Source organism: Lactuca virosa, chromosome 9 (genome assembly GCF_052849685.1).
Source record: "Lactuca virosa cultivar CGN04683 chromosome 9, Lactuca_virosa_CGN04683_v6, whole genome shotgun sequence".
Taxonomy (NCBI): Eukaryota; Viridiplantae; Streptophyta; class Magnoliopsida; order Asterales; family Asteraceae; genus Lactuca; species Lactuca virosa.
In genome coordinates this window covers 25,811,838-25,835,010 of record NC_136434.1, presented here as the reverse complement: position 1 = coordinate 25,835,010, position 23,173 = coordinate 25,811,838, and the positions used below count along the sequence as shown (strand labels likewise).

The window sequence follows — 23,173 nt, the reverse complement described above, 5'->3', positions numbered from 1 at the left end:
TATCAATAACCATATATTTTTTTATAATCATTATGCAATATCTGTAGACAATTATATGTTTTTTTATGCGTTCTCCGCGTTTAACGCGGGTTATAATCTAGTTTTTTATAATAAATGAATGGTAAAGTTACTATGAATCAAACAATTAACAAGAAATGTTGGAATAAAATTAGGAAAGTGGAGTACACGGTAGGTAAATATTTTCTTAGCAAAAAGGTATATGCCTCTATTAAATTGATGCGAAACGTATGATCCCTACTTTGATTTTTAATATAAATATAACCGAACTATATGTAACTTTATTACAACATTAGTCTATTTGATATGTTACTCATATTCAACACATGGAATTCCCTTCTCGTACGAAAGAGTACTCTCTTCTCTGTCATTAACTATTGATCGGCCAAATTTTCATACTTGTTTTGAAGGCATTTGGCGCGGGAAGCGGTACGAAGCAAGTTGGTGCAATTTCAGGTAAATATGTACATCGTTGAATTGTTGAAATTATTGAACATGTAATGCATTTATTTATTTGTCAGTTGTACATTAGTTTAATATACTTTGTTTATATTGTTATAAATGTTGTATTTCACATTTGACAACAATTCAATGATTTATATTGTAAAATAATATTGAACCTTTTGTGATGTCCATAACACTAAATCAGATTACTAAAGAACCCATTTCTAAATTTTACAATATTATTTCAAACATGCTACATGCATATTCATAAACATATTTTTTATATATGGTCTTATTACAAAAGGCTGGATACAAACCGACTAACGAGGTTTTTACAAAGTTTATATATTACATAATTTCCAAGAAATTTATACACTAAATACAAAAGTTATAATATTATCTATTCTACATCTTCTAACAGTACATAACTATACTGGATGCATATCACATGCAATAATTAAACATTAAGAGGGATAAACGGTGACGCTTAGTGAGTTCAATAACAGTTACAATATAACATTATGCCATATATATATATATATATATATATATATATATATATATATATATATATATATATATATATATATATATGACAGAAACAAAGGGGGACAAAGAACAACAAAGGCAGATGAGTATCATATGACATGCTTTCCATATCAACGAATAATCTGATTCAAAGATTTACAATCAATGAGACATAACAATTTCAACTTGCTATACATCAATAAGACTTCTGCCCATGTGGCATGGAAAAATAAACGATTTCTGAATAAACCTTTTGGCTAGCAAATTTACAGGCTTTCAGCCCTGCCTAGCCTTCTGCCAATGCCAAAGTGATGCTCACTCATTCACTTCATGGTCAAAGGCTACATACCAATACCCAAGTGATGCTTAGTCATTCACTTCGTGGTCAAAGGTATAACTCTGTTACCAAAATAATACGAGACATGCTCTAAATGGCCAAAGGTATAAAACCAGAATAACACAGGAAAACACATTGAACATATAACACATAACATACAATTGTCCCTATATTGAACTCACCGTGAAATAACCGAATGATAAAATGATAATTTGGGCAACACTTCGCCTCTAAAAATGTCTTTCTCTAACGAAACCGGGGATTTTAGTTGAAAACCGGGCCTTGCGCGGGCAGACTTTCAACTTGAAAATATTATTTTCTCGGAGTCTTCGGTGCGTCGGGACTTGCTTCGTGTGTCGGGGATATTTCCTAGGCTTCGGGGGGTGTTAGGGTAATTTGAGAGAGAGTAGAAGTTGAAAAAGAGTAAAAATTGTAAACAAAATTCGGTGATCTTCGCATTCTATTTATAGTACCCGAGGCTCAGCATTACGCTGGGCGTAAATATCAGTACGCGGAGCGTACTGCTTTGAGAACTCTACGCTGGGCGTAAGCTTAGTACGCGGAGCGTACCAAGCGACATGGCAATGGTTCGGAACCCGGGCCTCGGACGTGGCTGAGTTAGGACACGCGTCCATCATGCGAAGGTGCTTGGTGTCCGATACGTGTCTTCGTAGTACGCTGGGCGTACTTCTCCGACCAACCTCGTAATTTGTGCCATAAAACTTCAAAAATTCGTAACTTTCACGTACAAACTCCGTTTTTGACGTTCTTTATATTCACGCGTAGGTGAAACTATGCTTTACAACTTTCGTTTAGACTCCGTCGACAAATTTTGAATTTATTTTTAAAGTTATATTTTTAACGGGCCGGGACAGGAAAAGTCCGTTAAATTTCATAACTTCTTCATCCGACATCTGTTTTCGTCTGTCTTTTTACCGCTCTACTATTGACGAGATCTTCGATTTTCGTTTAGGTTGTGTCGGCTAAAAAATACTCGATCTTTATTTCAAGTTTTTAGTTGTATACTGCTATACTGAAACTTAGAAAAATCATAACTTCCTCATATAAAATCAGATTTGGACGTTCTTTTTATGAAAATTCTCGATTTAACGAATACTATGACTTTTATTTAGATCACTAAGGCTAAAAAGTAGCTTATCGAAAACTCACTTTTTACGTCATATGGCGTCGTGCCGGTTCTGTCGCGAAACTTCAACAAGTCATAACTTCTTCGTTATAACTCGGATTTCGATGAGGTTTTCGCCTAAATGTTTCTAACGAGATAATTTACAACTTTCAATAACATTATTTTTACTTATTTCCAACTTAAATTTTACATTTTCGCTAATTTCAATATTTGACTTTTGATTGGAATCTCATAAGACTTCCAATACTTCCCGATTGATTCTAAACATAGTTTTACTTCAATTATCATAAAACTATCTTGTTAGAATTCAATACTGAAAACCATATTCTATTTAATAATATTTATTTTTAAATTAACAAAACATGATAACTGAACGTGTATGTTACAAATACCTCCTCCTTTTGAGGATTTCGTCCCCGAAATCACAACGATTTAAACAAATGTGGATATTTCGTTCTTATCTCATTCTTATTTTTCCCAAGCATAATTTGGGCCTCTATGATGTTTTCACTTAATAAGCACTAACTCTACTTCTTTATTACGTAAATCAACTGTTCTCTCGTTTATAATCTTTTCGGGCTCTTCTACATATCTTAATTTATTATCCAGTTTCACCTTGGATAACGGGACCGTTTCATCATATATGCTTAAACATTTACGTAGATAACTCACATGAAACACATCATGAATACCTGCCAAATCTTCTGGTAATTCCAAACGGTATGCTTGCTTACCAATTTTCTGGATGATTTTGAAAGGTCCAACAATTCTAGGACTCAATTTTCCTTTCTTCCCAAATTGTATAATGCCTTTCCATGGGGATACCTTCAGCATTACGAAATCACCCACCTAGAATTCTGTGGGTCGTCTCCTCTTTACTGCATAAGACTTCTGTCGATCCTGGACCGCTTTCATTCTTTCTCGTACAATTTGAATTTTGTCAGTGGTGTCTTGAATCATTTCAGGACCACCAAGGACTTTCTGTCTTACATCATGTTAACAATATGGAATACGACATTTACGCTCATAAAGTGCTTCATATACCTCCAGTATATTTTCTACTATTTGGATTGTTCTCTCCGTCTGATCATCTGTTTGGGGATAATAAGTTGTGCTGAGAGTGAAGCTACTACCATGATCGGAAGTAATCTTTAGTGGCACACCATGTCTCGCAACCGTTTCATCCAAGTATACTTGTGCGTATTTCTCCATTGGAGCTGTTTCACGCATAACAAGAAAATGTGCATTCTTAGTTCGTCGGTCAACAATTACCCAAATGCTATCATTCTGTCTAGAAGTCTTTGGCAATTGGAGCAACACTAGACATAAAGTCAGTTCAGAATTCTATTTGCCTATCCGGGGGAAATCCAGGTGTCGCACCCCCAAACCAGAACGACGGAAACGTTCGGGGGCGGAGGACTTAAGGTAAGTATCATAACACATGTAACATAGTAATCAAAGTACAAACAACCATTGCATTAATAGGTATAAGTTTTACATAAGTGTTTAAATATTACATATTCAAACACTAAAGTAGGTACAGCAGAAGACAAGAGTCGCGGTACGGTACTAGGTAGTCTTCTCAAAAGCTTCGGGAGTGTACCTGTCTACTGCATTCCTGAGAATACAAGTTATTTGGAAAGAGTAGATCAGCATTTAAGCTGGTGAGTTCATAAGTATTTTAGTTCTGTTAAGTATACCCTAAGTTCTTTGAATAAGTTCACTGGTTTCTCCAGGAAATCCTATATCTCCTGAGGTGATTAACTGATAACCTCAATAGTTTCCCTCTGTAATTACTTAGTTTATACTGAATATACATAACATAATATTGAATTGACAGTTAAATGGGTGTATCTGCCCTAAGCCCACAACCAAACAAGGAACAGGAAGTAAGGCGGAAGTCACACATTTCACTGTCAATCGGATAATACTTATGTACAACTCTGATGTAATAACTAAGGAATTATAGAATTAACCACTAAAGGTCTTTTATGTTATACTAGTTTACAAAGATTGAATGACTAAGTTTCATTTGATAAGTGGTTTAATCCCATAAACCGTTTCATTTGTAAAAGTAGTTTAATCCATAAACCGTTTCATTTGTAAAAGTGTTCTTAGTTATATCTGTACTATAGTAAAAACCTTAGTATTAATCCTGGAGAGTATTGTATTATCCATAATACTGCCTTGTGGTTTTAAATGTTCAAAACCAGAAGTACAATACATGGTTTCATGATACGTAGCTTTTACTGTAAGTAAAAACTACTTAAGGTATATCTGGTCGGGATGTAATTAACTTTTCTTACTGTTATAAGGGAAGTATATTACTTTGTAATTCACTCATTGTTTTATACATGTGAGTCCTATTAACCATACTAATATGATGGAAATGCCTGCAGCGACGTTCTTCAGGCGTCGGAAATGGAATGATATTTGACACCCTAGGCCTGCCGGCCAAACTGTAGCGAACAGTAAAGGTGCGGGATTGTCAGTCCCATATAGATCTATACACAAATTCACGCTCTCCCTACAAGAGATTCTGGCTAATAGTTCAGGACTTAAAAAGGTCGTACTTAGATAAGCACACCGTGAAGGGTCTCACAAATTTATTGTTTCAACAAGATTTCCGATGTATTATTATTATTACCCGATGAATGCTAACTCTGGTACTTTGTATCGTACCCTTGGTTAATGCAAACCCGGTAAGATGTATTATTACCTCGAGTTCGCTAACTCGGGTACTCTGTATAGTACCTTTGCTAATGCCAACCCGACAGAATGTATTATTACCCGTGATTGCTAACTCTGGTACTCTGTATATCGTACCTTTGTTAATGCAAACCCGGTATGATGTATTATTAGTCGTGATTACTAACTCGGGTACTCTGTATATCGTACCTTTGTTAATGCAAACCCGACATTACCACGTGTTTGCTAACCCTGGTACTCTGTATCGTACCTTTGTTAATGCAAACTAGGTATGATGTATCTTTACCTCTTTAATATGTTATTCGTATATTAAAGGTATTATACATATCTTGGTATAGTTGAATGAATTTTGGTAATTTCCTTGGAAAGTATACAGTTGTAATTCATACTTGTATCTTTAGTTTTGAATGATAAATTATACCTATTATAATTTATATGTTCTATCTGATTAGCATGGTTTCTCATGGATGAACACCTTTGCTCAGCCTGATACAAAGGTGAAGATACCAAAAGGAGTAACCTTTGGTACTCATATATGTATAATATATATATATATATATATATATATATATATATATATATATATATATATATATATATATATATATATAATTAAGAAGGAAACGACCTTCGGACAAACAATACAACCCTAATTCCACATCCAAACAAGGAAAAGGATATAGGATAATTCATTAGTCCTAAGCCCTTCAAATCTTATTTATATATTTATACATATATAAACATGATTTTGGCATTTATACTTTGAAATAGCTTATAAAACATTTTTCAAAGAATTTAACGGAGTTTTTACATGACCTTAAAGATTTAACATGGCTTCACGTTATTTTGGAAGTATTTGATAATTCTTAAAAGCATACGGAATCATTTTGTGTGATTATTATCACATACAGTTATTAACATAATTTAATATTGTGTTAAACTTGTATTCCCCCCCTAAAAAGTATTTAAAAACCATTGAAAAGGTAAATTATAGGGGTATGAACTCACCTTGATAAGCGGTGATTCGGGCAGCGTTTCGTTTCATGTAAAGAGTTTATTTAACGAGAAACCGGCTCAAATTAGGCAGAGTTTCGATAGGAGAGAGGTTACTTCTCGGGAATATCTTGGCTTCGAGCCTTGCTTAGGGTTCGAGACTTGATACCGGGGCTTTAGGGGTTGTATATGAGCTTATGGGAGTGGAAAATGTGAAAGAGGATGAAAATTGGGGTGAAAAAGTGTAAAAATTCAGAAGCCCTCGCATGCATATATATATAGTCCAAAGGTTCAGACCCGGAGCTATGCGAAGCTGACACGCGTCGGACAGGTGGCTTACTTCGGACCGAAGGCTCGCAAGCTGCTAGGCTCGGATTGGACCAAACCTCGGTCCAATGGGAAGGGGCCACATGCGAAGGAGGGTGTCCGAGGGGTATCTCCAGGGCATCTCATGCGAAGCTGTTCGCTTCTAAGTGGACCTCGGCTGCGGTCCAATCAGGAGGTGCCACGCATGGGTTCGGTCCACTCAGCAGCTGCCACGTGCGAGGGTGACGTGGCATGCGAAATTGCCCGGTTTTTCCTATATTTTCTTTATTTTTGTGCCAAACTTGCGAAACCATAACTTTCGCATACGAGCTCCGTTTTTGGCGTTCTTTATATGCACGCGTAGGTAAAATCATACTCTACGACTTTCGTTTAGACTTCGTCGGCTAATTTTGACTTTATTTTTAATATTATTATTTTAAACAGACCGGACGGGAATCCGTTATAAATTCATAACTTCTTCATACGGCGTCCGTTTTTGTCTGTCTTTTTACCGTTGTACTACTACCGACAAGATCTTCAATTCTCGTTTAGGTTGTGTCGGCTAAAAATCGCTCGATCTTTATTTCGAGTTTTTAGCTGTACACTACTATACCGAAACTTAGAAAAATCATAACTTCCTCATACGAAGTCAGATTTTTCCGTTCTTTTTATGAAAGTTCTCGGTTTAACATAAACTACAACTTTCATTTAGATTGTTAAGGCTAAAAAGCCTTTTATCGAAAATTCAGTTTTTACACTGAACAGTGTTTTGCCGGTTTTGTCGCGGATTTTCGATTGGTCATAACTTCTTCGTTATAACTCGGATTTTAGTGTTCTTTATGTTTTTGGAAACTTGTTACAAACTCTGCCACTTGGTTTATCCCAATTACGATTATTGATTAATTTATTTTTGACCAAAATTTGACTGGTGTTACACCAGGCAAATCGTCGGGGAAAACATCAGGATATTTATTAACAACGGGAACATCATTTACAGTTTTCTTCCCCTCTTTTGAGATATCAACTGTATAGATAAGTAGAATACCTCTTCGATATAAGTTTACGAGTTTTTAGGAAAGAGATTATTTTTAAGATTTTAAATCTTTGTTTACCGTAGACATAAATAGGATTCTTCCCTTCGATAGGGATGTGTACCATCTTTTCGTAACACAAGAGTACTGTGCGGTTCTTTGACAACCAATTCATGCCGATAATAATTTCAAAGTTAGGCAAAGAGATAGGAATCAGGTTAGCAAGAAAATTGTATCCTTCTATCTCTATAACATAATCTTTATATACTTTAACCGCAAGTAATGATACACTTCCCGTGGTATCTACATGAAATGATTAGGCGAATGTACAACAAACAATTTGAAAAGAATACGCAATTTCATGAGATACAAAAGAATCTGAAGCATCAGAATCAAATAAGATGTGAGCAGGTCTAGAGTTGACGGGAAATGAACCAGTCACAACTTTTGGGTCCTCGTGTGCTTTCTCTATGGTAATCTGAAATGTACGGCCTTTAACTAAACAATTGTCAAACTCTTCAAACTTCTTAATTGATGGCGGTGCTCAAATCTGTACATGCTCTTCAGTCTCTATTGGGCTTTCGGTCCTCATCTCCGAGTTAAAACTCAATTCTCATTGCAGACTCTTGCTCCTTCTTAAATTTAGTTTATAGACTCAATCCAAGATAAGGTCTTCACTTTTGCTACAACAACAACTCGAATGGTCATATTCTAATGACCTTTGATTTCATAACGCAAAAGACACACAACGAACCATACTCTTATTTCTATTAGTTAAACACTATCATAGAAGAAACCTTCCTTCATGTTCTAATGTGATATAATATCTTCATAACTAGTAGCATTTCTAGCTAATAGTTGTTCAATCCTTTAATGAAGGTTGTTATACTTTTATCGACTACCTCGACCATCTCCTACTTCAATCTTCGGACTGAAGTTTCGTCGCTACACAAGACATGGTTCTCTGAACCAATCAACTCACTCCGCAGATTTATAATAATCGGACTCGATTCTTTATGACCACTAAGGTTTGAACGAAAATCATCTTCTTAGTCATCATCGAAACGAAGGTAATGATATACTCGAACAAAAACGAAATCAATTTCTTGCTTCTTGGTAACCTTGTGACTTTCCCTGATCCAAGTGTGAGTCCTGTGCTTCCAGTAGTATAAGCCTCTACTACTATTCACACCTACTCATACTCATCCCAAGTATTGTCTTGCAGTTTTCCAAGTCACCATTCAAAAGTTTTCACAAAGCAACTTTTCACACCTGAGTGTGTTCAAACAAGTACATATAACAATTTCTCCTAGAATCAACTTGGGATTTCACGTTTCTATCAAACATATCTTGGATTTCTTAAATTCACCTTCTAGAATCCTTTTCACGTATATGCTCGATCTAACATATTCTAATACTTTTCCTAGGTCAATAGAAATTTCACTTCCAAATTCTTCATATAAATTCTTTCTCGGGCATTGTCTACTTTACAAGACACACTATACCAGAATTTACTCTAGTAGTGTGGAGACAAACGATCTCCAGCTATATGTATCATCTTCTAACTCATGAAAGTTTCCATGCATATCATCCTTCCATGACATCGTCATTAATCTTAGAAGGTATGCTTCTCATTTGTATATCTTTCATGTCTACTTCATAAGAGTCAATCCTAGGAAGCCTGCATTTTAGTTGTATCTTAACATGTTCTACTAGCTTCAACTTCTTCAACTATATACTCTACCTTAATATGACTAGTAAGTTACTCAGCCTTTTCCCACCCAATAACTCATTTCACCACCCTAATCTTGTATGTTAAAGTCGGGTTAACACACTATAGAAATTTCATAAAGATGTGATAGAAATCAATTGTCACTCGGTATTATTAAATACTAAGTCTGAGTATCTTGTATAGGGTTACATATCAGCTTTTGCCACATTACTCGAACTGCATACTACATCACGACGTTAGACAAAGTATTGGCCTATTGAGTCTGGAAACTTTGTTAGCCTTTCCTTTGATCTTCATTGAATTCTTCTAAATCTTGCACAAAATCAATTTCGATATTGTCGAAGTATTTATCACCATCTTAAGCTCTTCTAACTCTGTAAGCAATCACTGCTTCAATCTGGTCAGCGGTGGAACAACTTCATGGATTACACCAAAACATTCATCTCGTCCGAATGTACTTTAAGCACACAAGTTCCTCCAAAGGTGTTATTATTTTATCAAACATAATTTGAATGTACAACACCACTTTATAGGTATTAATACACTATTTACGGTATTACTTGATAGATTTTATTTTACAATATCCTTTAACTGTTTATCGATGTCAACTATCGTAAGTCTCCTTATCACCTCGAAAAGTTTCATGCCGATGGAATAGAAGAAACAGAAATAGTTCTATCGACACGTGGATGCTTCGAAAGAGTGACACCACGTATCTCCAAGTCGTGCTCCCGCTTTCGGTATTTTATTTATCTTTTAGCACATATTAACATATAAGGCATCTCCCTTAAAGTATGCTAGTGCACACTATAGCAAGTGAGGTATTCAACCTAAAGTATACTAGGCACACATCGTACCATCATTACTTAGCAATTTAAGTTTAAGCTTAGAAATCCTTACCATTTCTAGTTCGCTTAAACAAATGCTCTAAAATTTTTGAAGTAGCTTAGTACTTTAAAATATTAAGATTTATCATTCTTCAATACTCCATTTAATTCTTTCCTATGGTTTGTATCCATATACTCCTAATGATCCGTTCATATATTGAACTTCCGACTGTTTAAGTCTAAATACCAATCCGTGGTATTTAGTTCACTTAAACTACTGCTTTGATACCAAGACTGAAAGAACCCCTTTCTAAACTTTACAATATTATTCCAAACATGCTACATGCATATTCATAAACATATTTTTCATATATGGTCTTATTACAAAAGAATGGATACAAACCGACTAACGAGGTTTTTACAAAGTTTTATATATTACATAATTTCCCAGGAATTTATACACTAAATACAAAAGTTATAATATTATCTATTTTACATCTTCTAACAATACATAACTATACTAGATGCATATCACATGCAATAATTAAACATTAAGAGGGATAAACGGTGACGCTTAGTGAGTTCAATAACAATTACAATATAACGTTATGCCATATATATATCAACATGACAGAAACAAAGGGGGACAAAGAACAACAAAGGCAGATGAGTATCATATCACATGGATTCCATATCAACGAATAATCTGATTCAAAGATTTACAATCAATGAGACATAACAATTTCAACTTGATATACATCAATAAGACTTCTGCCCATGTGGCATGGAAAAATAAACGATTTCTGAATAAACCTTTTGGCTAGCAATTTACAGGCTTTCAGCCCTGCCTAGCCTTCTGCCAATGCCAAAGTGATGCTTACTCATTCACTTCATGGTCAAAGGCTACATACTAGTACCCAAGTGATGCTTAGTCATTCACTTCGTGGTCAAAGGTATAGCTCTGTTACCAAAATAATACGAGACATGCTCTAAATGGCCAAAGGTATAAAACCAGAATAACACAGGAAAGCACACTGAACATATAACACATAACATACAATTGTCCCTATATTGAACTCACCGTGAAATAACCGAATGATAAAATGATAATTTGGGCAACACTTCGCCTCTAAAAATGTCTTTCTCTAACGAAACCGGGGATTTTAGTTGAAAACCGGGCCTTGCGCGGGCAGAATTTCAACTTGAAAATATTATTTTCTCGGAGTCTTCGGTGCGTCGGGACTTGCTTCGTGTGTCGGGGATGTTTCCTAGGCTTCGGGGGGTGTTAGGGTAATTTGAGAGAGAGTAGAAGGTGAAAAAGAGTAAAAATTGTAAACAAAATTCGGAGATCTTCGCATTCTATTTATAGTACCCGAGGCTCAACATTACGCTGGGCGTAAATATCAGCACGCGGAGCGTACTGCTTTGAGAACTCTACGCTGGGCGTAAGCTTAGTACGCGGGGCGTACCAAGCGACGTGGCAATGGTTGGGAACCCGAGCCTCGGACGTGGTTGAGTTAGGACACGCGTCCATCATGTGAAGGTGCTTGGTGTCTGATACGCGTCTTCATATTACGCTGGGCGTACGTACGAAGTACGTTGGGCGTACTTCTCTGGCCAGCCTCGTAATTTGTGCCATAAAACTTTAAAAACTTGTAACTTTCGCATACGAACTCCGTTTTTGACGTTCTTTATATCCACCCGTAGGTGAAATTATGGTTTACAATTTTCGTTTAGACTCCGTCGGCAAATTTTGACTTTATTTTTAATGTTATATTTTTAACTGGCCAGGACAGGAAAAGTCCGTTAAAAATTCATAACTTCTTCATCCGACGTTCGTTTTCGTCTGTCTTTTTACCGTTGAACTACTATTGACGAGATCTTCGATTCTCGTTTAGGTTGTGTCGGCTAAAAATCTCTCGATCTTTATTTCAAGTTTTTAGTTGTATACCGCTTTACTGAAACTTAGAAAAATCATAACTTCCTCATATGAAGTCAGATTTGGACGTTCTTTTTATAAAAATTCTCAGTTTAATGAATACTACGACTTTCATTTAGATCACTAAGGCTAAAAAGTAGTTTATCGAAAACTCACTTTTTACGTCATATGGCGTCGTGCCGGTTCTGTCGCGAAACTTCAACAAGTCATAACTTCTTCGTTATAACTTGAATTTCAATGAGGTTTTCGCCTAAATGTTTCTAACGAGATAATACAACTTTCAATAACATTATTTTTACATATTTCCAACTTATATTTTAAATTTTCGTTAATTTCAATATTTGACTTTTGATTGGAATCTCATAAGACTTCCAATACTTCCCGATTGATTCTAAACATAGTTTTACTTCAATTCTCATAAAACTATCTTGTTAGAATTCAATACTCAAAACCATATTCTATTTAATAATATTCATTTTTAAATTAACAAAACACGATAACTGAACGTGTATGTTACAGATTATTATTATTTAATTACATAATACTAAATCAGATTATTATTATTTGATTCGAGTTTTGTCCATAAATTATATTGCTCATTCACAATCAGATTTGATTATAAGATATATAGATTCTTGACTCATAACTATACAAAAAACTCATGTTCTTAATGTTTTTACGACGCTCAATGGTTGTAAGATTTAACATAAAACCCCAAGATTTAATACAACTTGCTGTTCTTTCCAACATCTATGGAAGAACCGATAAACAAACATCGAATACTTGAAAACTTGAAGAATGAAGAGTCGCCGAGGGAGAGAGGCGAGAGAGAGAGAATTCTCGATTTTTGGGGTTTGGAATATAGCTCTAGGAGAATTATATTTATAGTTGTAGACACCCAAAGAGACTTCGAAAACTGTACAACCATGATGACGACAACCTTATCATGTTCGCCACATGTCACACAGTTTGACTTGGTAAAACCCTAGTCGGTAAAACCCTAGTCGGTAAAACCTAACTTTCTAGCAATACCAAGGTTCATAAGTCATAAAGCACCATATTAGGTTCTAGAGTTTCCCCTAAATCCAAGAACACCATAAAAGGGACCAAAAGCTAAATTTGATCCACAAACTAGATCTAAAGAGAAATTTTTCAATGTAAGAACTTTATACGTACAAAGGTCAAGAAATATGTTGAGAATGTTGGATCTAAGCTACAATAATACTTCGTTGCACCAAGATGGACTTGCTTCACCTCCAATCTTCACATAAACAAGAAAAAAAGTTCAAACACTCAAGAATGAAGGATAGGGTTTGCTAAGAGGATGATTTCTAGGAGTGGAGGCTGAGAGAATAAGGGAAACCCTAGAGTTAGAGTCTTTATATAGGGCTCAAGGACCGATTGGATGCAAATTGAGCATGTTATGGAGACGTAGGTGGCAATGCCTGGTGCTGAGAGAATAAGGGAAACCCTATAGTTAGAGTCATTAGAATGATATTTTCTAATAATATATGATCTTATAAGGTCACACCAATAACAAGTTGACACAAATTGAATATTTATAAGGATTTGATCTTGATTAATATATATTTCTTACAATTAATTGGAAATTATTTATTTTATGAAAAATAATAACTTTCAACAACAAGTATCAAAATAATATCATAAGTTATGATGAATAAATAGTTATGTGCATTCGTTTATATATAAAAGGGTTTTGGTATATAAATTAAATGTACATGACTTGTAAGTATAAGAATGAAGAAAAAGCCTTATTCTTTCTTCTCTTTTGATCTTAATACCAAGAGCTAGTTATGGGACTAGCGTTTGGTCCTTTATGCTTATATTTAAGGTTGTCAAGATTCAGATCTTACTTAAGATCATTTTATGTTTTGCAAAATCGTGATCGTAAGATCGGATCTGGATCGAAAGATTCTACCGAAATGAGCTCATATTCTAATTTTCTAGCAAGATAATGGGTGTGAAGTATACATTATAACTTGATGTTCATTAAGACGTCGATAGTGGAATCAAATTTAACTTTTTAAGCATGAACCATAATTGTTGTTGTTACAAACCGTAAAAATTAAGAAGAAAACAACTTAATTATATAAAAAAAATCATTTTGATAGTGTACAAGTAAAACATAATATCACAAACGGATTATTACGAGTATGCTCTGCTTAATTCAAGATGTATTGATAAAATGTTGATGATTTACAAGAATTTTTGCAAGTTGCGATGCTCGATTTCAAGTTGAATATATGATTTTTTGATACTCAGATATATCATAAACCTAAAGATGTGAGATCGAGAGACTAGTGTGATCGAAATCGTTGTCACTTGTATGATCTTAAAATCGAAAGATCTTAAGATCAAAATCGAGATTTTAACAACCTTGCTTATATTATTCAGAGACACATACTTTGGAAGCATGTGTTCTTTATCATGATTAGGCATGAATACGAGAGGTTAATACATGAAAGATATAAGTTACGTGGAAATGTTTTAAAGACTTTTTTTCTTATATGTATGGCAGAATTTTTCCTCTTCTTTCTTTCTACAAAAAGTCGAGAGCTTCGAAGGACATAATGATGAAAAACTAGATTTGTTTATTCACAAAACCATACCCTTATTCCATAGACTTTTGTTACTAGAGGCATTGTGTTTTAAAGTAATGATAGTCAATGAGTAAGGAAGACTCTTAAAGGTGTTTAAAAGGCTTTCATCTCTTGTTGTTGGATATTGATGAAAAACGTATGATGGTTGTTCTCTCTTTCTTTCTCTCTCTCTCTCTCTATCTCTCTCTATCTCTATCTCTTCTCTTTCTTTCTCTCTCTCTCTCTCTCTCTCTCTCTTTATGTATTAATTACATAAGACAAGTAGAATATAATTGATACCTGATGCTCTTCTTTAAGACAAAAAATTGGCTTCTGTTCTTAAAGGCTTAAGCGCTTAACTGCAAAAAAGATCTAGCATTCAACTCAACTTGGTAATTGTTGGTACATACTTCTTGAGGAACTCTCTTTGGCTCTTTCCACACTTCATCAACTACCAACCTCCCAGGAGGATTTAAAGTCTTCAAAGTTTGTTACTTTCTTCATTCTATGGTTGTTTTAATCTTCATGTTCATGCAAAACATCCTTGGTGGGTATAAACTAGTTTTATGTTGTTCAAACCTTAAATGATTCCATTTCCATCTTTGCGTTTTTTAAACCAAGTTTTTGAATAAAATCCAACATCAAACTAGAAATGTAGTCATACTTAGAGGATAGCTCATTAATGGTGTAAATCATTAGGTTTTTCTCTAGGACGACTAAATCAATATTTTCTGGTAGATCCGTGATGGTTATAATCCTAGTGAAATAATTTGTGATAGTGGAGTCGCCAATGGCTACTATCTAGAGTTCGTTGTCGAGTTAAATGGTATTGAATTCTTATTGTCCCATGACAGTTTTTCCAAGTTGTTCCATAATTGATAGTTGGTCACATTATGCTTGAGTGTCATTTGAAGAAGACCCTGAGATATGGTGCTATAAATTCAAGATTTAACAAGAGAATCAAGACATATCCATTCTTGAGCAGCCGTATTAGTAGGCTTCGCTTGATCCAAATGAACAGTGACTTCGTAACAAGGTTCTAAATGGCATGAGACATGGCATGGTAGTAACGTCAATCCTCAAGCCACGGCGACCCTTGACAAACCATGATGTTTTTCAAGGCGTGACAACTTTATATACATTAAAATAAATAAATCACATAATTATAACATCATATCAAACATATAGGCTTCAGATGTGTTATATCAATGATTAATCTAAAAACATTAACAAAAACTTATTTGTTTCATGCTGATAAAAAAAACAAGATAAAAACAAAACTCGTGCCATAACGCGATAAGGCGTACCTAGCCATACTTTTTGGGCGCCACTCTTAAAAAATAAGCATGTTTTTGGGACGGCTACCTCATGCCTCGACGCCATGGCACGCTTTGGTGCATTATTTACAACACTTCTCCATCATCGACGCGATGAGTATAGAAAAGCTCACTTCATGCGTCGTAGTTAAGTCGTTAGAGGTGAAGTATAAAGGGACAACAACACATATGTTGGAGATGGCATATGGTTTATTGACTGCGGCTAGGGTTGCTGTGTGGTCTGTTAAATTGGAAAGAAGAGAGGAGACAAAATTGGAAGTAGGGTTCTGCAGAAAAGATGGAGATTTTAGAGAGATTATAGGAATCGTTCCAATACCATAATAAATCTTATTTTCACATGAATCATTACTTTGCATTAGACGATAAATATATATACATACATAGAGGGACGAACATCAAAAGAATCCCGCTTAGACCATAAAACTTGTAAACTAACAAGGCATAAAACGACTATTGTTTCGTATTATTATAAAATGAGAAGTACAAGATACAAAGAAAGGAAAATACATAATATATAGATTAGCTAATTAGGGTTTTCTAACTAATGGGCCAATACAAAATAAAACCCAAAATCTTATTAGGCTAACATCCCCCCTCAAACTCACAATGTAACAACAATAAACATTGAGAGTTTGTTAGACATAAAATGAAATCGAGGAGCAGTCAAAGGCTTCGTAAGAATATTTGCAATTTGTAAGGTGGAAGGAACATAAGGAAGAGAGATAGTACATTTCTGGAGATGATGTCGTGTGAAATGACAATCAATCTCAATATGTTTTGTGCGTTCATGAAACACTGAATTCTTGGCAATCATTATCGCACTGTCGTTGTCACAATACAAAGGGGTAGGTTCAAAGATGTGAACGCCCAAATCTGCAAGAAGCCATCTCAACCAAAAAATCTCACAAGTGGAGATAGCCATGACTCGATACTCAGATTCTGTAGAAGAACGAGAGACAACATCTTGTTTCTTACTCTTCCATGATATCAATGAATCTCCAAGAAAAACACAATACCCACTAGTGGACTTACGATCATAAATACCCATATCCCAATTAGCATCACTATAGGCACGCAACTCAAGAGAGGATGTAGATGGAAACACAAGGGTGCGGAACTGTGTACCACGAAGATATCTCAAAATACGAAGAACAACTCCCCAATAAACAGTAGAAAGGGCAGTGACAAACTGGCTAACCACAAGAACTGCATTAGCAATATCCGGTCTAGTGACAGTTAGGTAAACCAAACTCCCTACAATGGTACGATAAAGACTTAGATCTGATAAGGGACACCATCAGTTGCAGAATACTTTGCATTACTCTCTATAGGCGTACCAACTGTCCGATTATCTGTGAGTCGTGTGCGTTCAAACAAATCTGAAATATACTTCGTTTGAGATAAAAGATAACCCTTTGGAGACTGAGCAACTTCAATCCCCAAGAATAACGTAGCAAACCCAAGTCTTTCATAGCAAAACGATGAGCCAAATCACACTTTAAAGACTCTATACCATCATGATCATCACCAGTAATAATCATGTCATCTACATATAAGGAAAGAATAATCTGCGCAACGTTGTGCCTTCTACAACTCGTCCCCAAAAACAAAAATACAGATGATCAACCGAGCTCTGATTCCATGTAAACTAACAAGACATAGAATAACTAGGGTTTCATATTATTATAAAATGAGAAGTACAAGATACAAAGAAAGGAAAAGACAATATATACACTAGCTAATTAGAATTTTCTAGCTAATGGGCTAATATAAAACCCAATACAAAATAAAGCTCAAAATTTTATTAGTCCAACACAGCTGTGTGATGTGATGCTAACTATACCTATCTAGTTTTAAATTTATAACCTACCAAACTTATACTAACTATGCACCTATAGGCAGTGTACCTAGTCAAATTATAGTATAGCTTTGGGTAAGTCGGGTGTCGATCACAGGGAACAAATTTAATTAACTAATTTAACTACTAAAAATTAATCTAAAACAAGCAAAAGTTAATTGGATTTTTATATGATTTTGCAAGTTCAGACAAACTTAATCACTTAACTATCAAATTCAATCAATTACTAAAAACACTTTTGTTTAGTCCGAATCTACTTCTCCTCTATGGTTAGCTTCTTATTATGGATTATTAAAGTTGGTTACCAAATTTTATATTATTAGTAATTTAAGTCCAAATTTACTAAAGTTTCACTAATTCATGTAAAACTATGCATTGTAACACACAATCAAACACAAAATCAGTTATGGATCATGAATGAGGCTATGTAAGATTTATTAAACAAACATAATTATGGTCATAATCTATGTTCTCTAGCACAACTAAATTTAATTACTTCAATTACTTATCTAAGATTGGGTCGATCCTAGCTCTAGCAATCAATGGTCACTAAATCAGTAGGTGTCAAGTTCATGTAATTTAATAGCCACTAAGCTACACAGAACATGAATTCAAGCAATTTAAGTATCAAATATTAACATGCTAGGTATTAACAATTGAACACAAGCACATAACCAACTATTAAAAATCCATAATTAATAAACTAATCCATGAAGTTGAAGATTCATCTAGCTAAACAGAAGCAACTAGATTCAACTACTCATGACTGAAATCACACAATCAAATTCAATAAATAAAGACATAATTGAATGTACCAAACTAAAGTAATGATTATAGTCTTCAATCTCTAAACCTTTAATCAAATTCTCCTTCCTTCAATGCTTGGACTTGGTTTTTTGATTAAACTTCCTCCAGAAATCGTTCTCTAAACCCTCCAAGTCTCCAGAAGAACTCTCCAAAATCGTAAGTGCCAAGGACTTTATATATTTTTCGGAAAAGCCCTGCTCACGTCGTGAGGCTTAGAGCTCACGTCGTTAGATTAGTTGTAATCCGTACGGATTCTGTCCTCCGAATGTCTATCTTCTAGAAGCTTGAGGCTCACGTCGTGAGGTTGACTTTTCAGCTATAATCTTCTCCTTTTAAGCTCCAAACCTCCAAAGTTCCAATTCTTGTCGTTTTTGGTCTTTTATCTTCAAGAACGTTCCTTTTGGCTGCAAAATAAAATTCAATCTCATAAGCACCACATATCTTTGCAAATAACCAAAATATTAAACAAAATGCATTAAAATATTGCCTAAAAATATGTATAAATAGCGCAAAATATCAGTATGCTATACAAATAAGTACATACCTACGACACAATCTAATACTTTCTTCCTTCTTTTTTTCTTTTCTAATTACTCCTTCCAATCTTTATAATTGGTTGTCTAGATTGCTGTCTTTTTCAACTATTATGGCATCCACACCATCAAAAAGTTAAAGGAACCTAGAATGGCGGAGGTCATGACTAATACCTTGGTTGGTAAAATAGTGGACTTGTTGTTTAGTGCGGCTAAACGGCAGATCGATTATGTCCGAAATTACACTGAAAATATTGAGAAATTGAGAAATGAAGCTCAAAAGCTGAAGGATATGAAGGGGAGGATTCAACAAAAAGTTCATGCGGCTGATGATAAAGGAGATCGTCTCTTAGATGGTGTCCAAAACTGGATTGACAAGGCGGGCACTGAAATATCCATGGTGCAGGATTTTCTTGAACAAGAAGTTAATGTGAAGAAGACGTGGTTTAACTCACGATTTTGTGTCAATTTGGGTACCCTCTATCGTTACAGTAAGATGGCAACAGACAAAACTCATTTTCTTGTACAGCACCAGGAAGATGGCAAACCTTATGAAAGTTGTGTCTCAATTCCTACTCCAAGCCCAAGTTTTGTAGACCTCTACCAAAGGAAGAATCTTGATGATATAGACACCCAAAAATTGACTTTGGAGAAAGTCATTACAACTATCTCAGATGAGAGCATACAAATAGTTGGAATCTACGGCTTAGGAGGTGTAGGAAAAACTACATTAGCCAAGGAAGTTGCTGTGAAGTTGAAGAATCAATTTGCAGATATTGTGTTTATTACAGTCTCACAAACTGTAGATGCTAAAATGGTTAAAGAAAAGGTCAAAGATGCAGCAAAGAAAGTAATGATCGGAAAGAAGATTCTAATCATTTTAGATGACATATGGGAAATACTAGTGTTGCCTGATATGGGCATTCCATGTGGTAATGATCATATGAATTGTAAGATTTTGTTGACATCTCGAAGCAAGAATGTATGTGAAGCCATGACCGAAGAGAATAATATTATTTGTGTAAACCCTTTGACAAAGGAAGAAGCGTGGGTCCTGTTCAAACGTGTGGTTTATGAAAGAACATTAGAGGCCAGTGTCGAACTGGAAAAAATTGCTAGAGATGTCACCAAAAAATGTAATGGATTGCCGTCGATCATTCACGCGGTGGGAACCACTTTGAAAAACAAAAGCATTGATATATGGAAGGCGAAACTTGATCGACTACAAAATCATGCCCTAGTAGATCTCGATCAAGAGATAGAGAAAGCATTTACTCGTTTGAAATTGAGTTACGACTATCTTAGAAGCGAAGAAGCTAAGTCATGCTTCTTATTATGCAGTTTGTTTAAAGAAGACGAAATCATTCCGTTGAAGATATTGGCAGAATACGGGGTGAGTCTAGGGATATTTAATAATCTCGAAAGCATTAATGATGCAAAAAACAGAGTTCAAATTGCGGTTGACACCCTCGCATCATCTTTGTTGTTAGTGCCTGACCGATGGCGAAATAGAGTAAGAATACACGATGTTGTTCGTGATTTGGCACTGCTAATAGGTAAAGACAAATTTATGGTGAAGGTTGGAAAAGATTTGAAAAGATGGCAACCAAGAAACAACACCTCACAGAACTACACCAAGATTTCTCTCATGGAGTGTCGAGTTCTTAATGACCTTATACTTCATTTCCCATCCCTTGATACCTTACTTCTACAAAGAACCTGGATAGCCACTGTTCCCGATGAATTCTTTGAAGGTGTGAGAGAACTTAAAGTTTTAGATATGACATACTGTACCATGTCATCCCTCCCACAATCACTAAAGTTGCTCACAAAACTCCGCATGCTCAACCTAAGTGGAAACACGTATTTCCATGAAATTTCTATACTGGGGGACCTAAAAAACCTTGAGATTTTGAAGCTAAGAAATACGATTATTGAAAGGATTCCTGAAGAAATCGGCCAATTAACAAATTTAAGGTTGTTGGATGTTTATGGTTGTAAGTGTCTATCCCATGTAACACCTGGTGTCATCTCAAAGTTCGTTTTGTTGGAAAAGCTGCACATTGGATTCTTCTTGAACCAGGAGGAGAATTACAATTGTCTAGTGGAAATAAGTAACTTGAAGTCGTTAAAAACTCTACAGTTATATGTGTTTCATTGTGATCTTATTCCTGAAGGTGCCAACTTTAAAATTTTAACAAAGTTTTCTATTCAGATTGGTAAATTTATTAATATTTGGGTAGGTCATAGATCTCACCGGCTACAGATTGCAGAATCTAACATCCCATTCAAGATGCTAATCAAAGAACTGATTCAGGTTAGTGACACTTTAGTATTGTGGTTGATAAAAGATCTGGATAACATCGTACCAGACTTGTATAAAGAGAGTTTTGATGAATTGAAGTGTATTAAATTAAGAGACTGTCAAAACGTTTCATGCTTGGTGAAGACAAGGAATCATAAAGCAATACAAACCTTTTTTACATCCAATGACATTGGTCAAATTAGACAAACAAAGAAAAAGTTTTTTTCCCAAGTGGAAGAAATCTATTTGGTAGATCTGCCTTGCTTGAAGCTTCTATGGGATTGCCCACATCAATATATAAGTTTCAGTAATCTACAAACGATTGAAATTAATGGATGCTCCTCCTTGTTAATGTTATTCCCCATGAGCATAGTACAAGAGCTTGCCAAGCTAAGAGATATATTGATATTGAGATGTGACAGTTTGGCCGATGTGATTACTGAAACTCAAATGGGCATACCGGATCCGGATGCAAATATTGTGTTCCCTTTGCTTACCAATATTAGCTTAGGCTATTTACCTAAACTCAAGTCTTTCTACTCTGGGCATTCTAGTATTAAATATCCTTCATTGAAGTCTATTATGGTGAAAGATTGTCGTAGCATGGAGAGATGGGGTTATGGAGTACATGATATACCCAAGATCAACTTCCATCATCAAGGGACCCCATGCAACATTAATGATATTATCACATTACACCATAAGGTATGAAAAGCGTATACCCTAATATACATCTAGATAGTATTATTGATTTGTTACATGACCCAACTTGTAAATTTTGTAGACGAATAAGGATATGGAGTTTGAAACACCGCCATGACAGAGCTTCTAAAATACATGGATGATTAAAAGTGCACCTCATCAATAACCAACGAGGGTGATACATAGGGTAAGTCATTCAAAAACTTAAGAAGATCTGTTACAAATGGAATTCAAAGTCTTAATGTGTACTATATGTATTAGGGATAAGTTTATACCACAAATAATAATAATAATAATAAACCTTCCCCAAGTCTTAATGTTTTTTTATTTATGTATTTTTTGTCTTCATACTTTCTGGACGGTGACGTTATTGCTAGTGTCATTATTCAATTAGCCTTTATTATTCAATTAGCCTTTATTTTCTTGACAATATTGAACGATGGTGATGTAGAGCGTTTAATATAATTTGACATTTATTTATTTATTTATTTTGTGAATTCTTTAAATGGTTCTTCAAAATCCTCAAGGGCTTAAGGCCATCCCAATCGGGATTCTATGAGGAGTTTAATGGGAAAAAATGGTTATGTGGCTGTTGAATGAATATATATTGCATTGTGGAGTGGGTTGAACGAACGGGGTTTAATCCCCATTCAAGGGTGTAATGGGTTTGGTTTTTTTTTTTTTTTTTTTTTTTTTTTTTTCAATTTATTATAAAAACTTATTTTTTTTTTCTCACTTTATGATAAAAACTTATTCTTTTTTTTTTCTTTCTATATAAAATAGAAAGTAATATTTAATATTTTTTTTTGCAATAAACAAAATATATATATATATATATATATATATATATATATATATATATATATATATATATATATATATATATATATATATATATATATATATATATATATATATATATGGGAGGGTTCAATTGAGAAAAAAAAAGGTTGAGCATGGGGGAATCATTCTCAGCCACTCATTTATTTTTGTCGCAAAAACCTCCGTCGTACCAGCGGA

General features: G+C 34.8%; 1 protein-coding gene across 2 annotated transcripts; it reads left to right on the top strand.

The window, feature by feature from the left end:
* Positions 1–319: 319 nt before the first annotated feature.
* On the top strand, positions 320–22,456 carry LOC145138230 (putative disease resistance protein At1g61300). Of its 2 annotated transcripts, XM_079072345.1 has the most exons (3): positions 320–474; positions 19,238–22,156; positions 22,236–22,456. In XM_079072345.1, exons 2-3 carry the CDS (start codon positions 19,298–19,300, stop codon positions 22,269–22,271), a joined length of 2,895 nt encoding a protein of 964 aa, XP_078928471.1. In that variant the 5' UTR covers positions 320–474; positions 19,238–19,297; the 3' UTR covers positions 22,272–22,456. The 2 variants fall into 2 exon arrangements, 1 of the variants encoding a protein (XP_078928471.1); XR_013721407.1 differs by lacking the exons at positions 19,238–22,156; positions 22,236–22,456 and adding an exon at positions 4,874–5,243.
* The last annotated feature ends 717 nt before the right edge of the window (positions 22,457–23,173 follow it).

Coding starts and splice junctions, on each gene's coding strand:
- LOC145138230 (XM_079072345.1), top strand. CDS start 19,298: ATGGCGGAGGTCATGACTAATACCTTGGTTGGTAAAATAGTGGACTTG. Junction 22,157..22,235: donor TTATCACATTACACCATAAG/GTATGAAAAGCG, acceptor TAAATTTTGTAG/ACGAATAAGGATATGGAGTT.